Raw genomic sequence first — 1,711 nt, forward strand, 5'->3', positions numbered from 1 at the left:
TCTAATTTACCCCATATAAAGTTCAGCTTTTCTAGTAGGATTTTCCTGACATTTTCTTAGTTGCATTTTCAGCAAAAGCCATGGTCCATAAAGAGCTTTCATCATATTAATGGGATCTAAATGTTCAAAGGTGTCAGTCAGGAGAAAGCTACCAAAACATGTCCAAGCCATTACATATACCACGGAATACAGTGAAGACGTCATCAGGAAGTAGATTAAATTTGGTACAACAGTGACATTACCAAGAACTGGACGTCCCTGAAAAATTGTCCAGGTGAAAAAGAATGATGTCTTATTATTTAGCACTATATTAAAAAATAATAATTTGAATACATTTTAAATGTTGATGTTTAAGGAGAAGATTAACCCAGAACATTTTTATGTGTGATGTCTGCAAAGAGGTTGCCCTGAAAAAATTGAAGAGTTGTCAATAGAAGAAATATGATTGAAGAACAAGTAGGATTTCCTGATTATGAAATATAAGAAACATCTAGAAACAAACTTTTCATGAAAAATGCTAAATATTTTTTAAACTATACATTTTTGAATATCTTTTAATATTGATTTTGGATGGAAAATTCAACGCAAACCTTTGTGAAAAAATTCATTCTTATCGGACTCTCTAATGCCCCTGGTCTTCAGATTGTCTTCTCTTTACTCTTCTTTATGATGTACATGGTGACAGTCACAGGAAACCTAATATTGATCATTGTGGTTCGGTTTAACACCCGACTACAGACCCCCATGTACTTTTTCCTTACCAATTTGGCTATCATTGATATTTGCTTTTCTTCAACTGTTGTACCCAAGATTCTCTTAAATACCTTATCTAAAGACCAAAGTATCTCCTTCATTGGATGCGCGGCTCAGTTGTACTTCCATCTGGCTTTGGGGGGCTCAGAATGTTTAATTTTGACCATCATGGCCTATGATAGGTACATTGCTATTTGTAATCCATTACAATATAACACTATCATGGGCAAAAAGTTCTGTTTGAATCTTGTTGGTGGATGTTGGACTATGAGCTTCTTAAACTCACTCTTTCTCACATTCTTCACTTTTCAACTGCCTTTCTGCAAGTCTAACCATGTCAACCATTTTTTCTGTGAAATGCCCCCCCTCTTCCATCTTTCTTGTAGAGATACTTGGTTTAACGAACTATCAAAGTACATATCAGTTGGGTTAATAGTTCTTGGTTCTTTCCTGTTGATTCTCATGTCTTATCTCTCCATTACCTTGACCATTCTAAAGATCCGTTCCACCAAAGAACGACAAAAAGCCTTTTCTACATGTGTCTCTCATCTTACTGTGGTTTCCCTCTACTATGGTGCCATCATGTTTATGCATTTACGCCCACGTTATGCATATTCTCCTGAACAGGACAGGATTGTAACTGTTCTCTATACAGTGGTGACTCCCATGTTGAATCCAATCATCTATAGTATCAGGAATAAGGAGGTCAAAAAAGCAATAAAAATAATTATGTGTCCTAAGGTGTACCACTGATTTCTGGTATTGCTTGATATTGGTCAAGATGTTAGAGATATTTGGTCAGGATAACCTTATTAGGGTATAGTTATATAGCCTAATGTGGAGTTATATGTCTAGAATACGCTTATAGTAGCCACGTTTCCTACTTATTTTTATTAGCTATTTGATTTTTTTGATATTGAAATAATAAATGGGGATGGTAAAATAATGGGACACAGGA

The 1,711-nt window shown here is 35.1% G+C and overlaps 1 protein-coding gene across 1 annotated transcript; it reads left to right on the forward strand.

Moving 5' to 3' along the window:
- The first annotated feature begins 570 nt into the window (after nucleotides 1–570).
- Nucleotides 571–1,506, forward strand: LOC136571927 (olfactory receptor 5V1-like). The gene has a single exon (XM_066572544.1). The coding sequence runs from the start codon at nucleotides 571–573 to the stop codon at nucleotides 1,504–1,506; it is 936 nt and encodes a 311-aa protein (XP_066428641.1).
- Nucleotides 1,507–1,711: the final 205 nt, after the last annotated feature.

This window comes from Eleutherodactylus coqui, chromosome 6 (assembly GCF_035609145.1).
Source record: "Eleutherodactylus coqui strain aEleCoq1 chromosome 6, aEleCoq1.hap1, whole genome shotgun sequence".
Taxonomy (NCBI): Eukaryota; Metazoa; Chordata; class Amphibia; order Anura; family Eleutherodactylidae; genus Eleutherodactylus; species Eleutherodactylus coqui.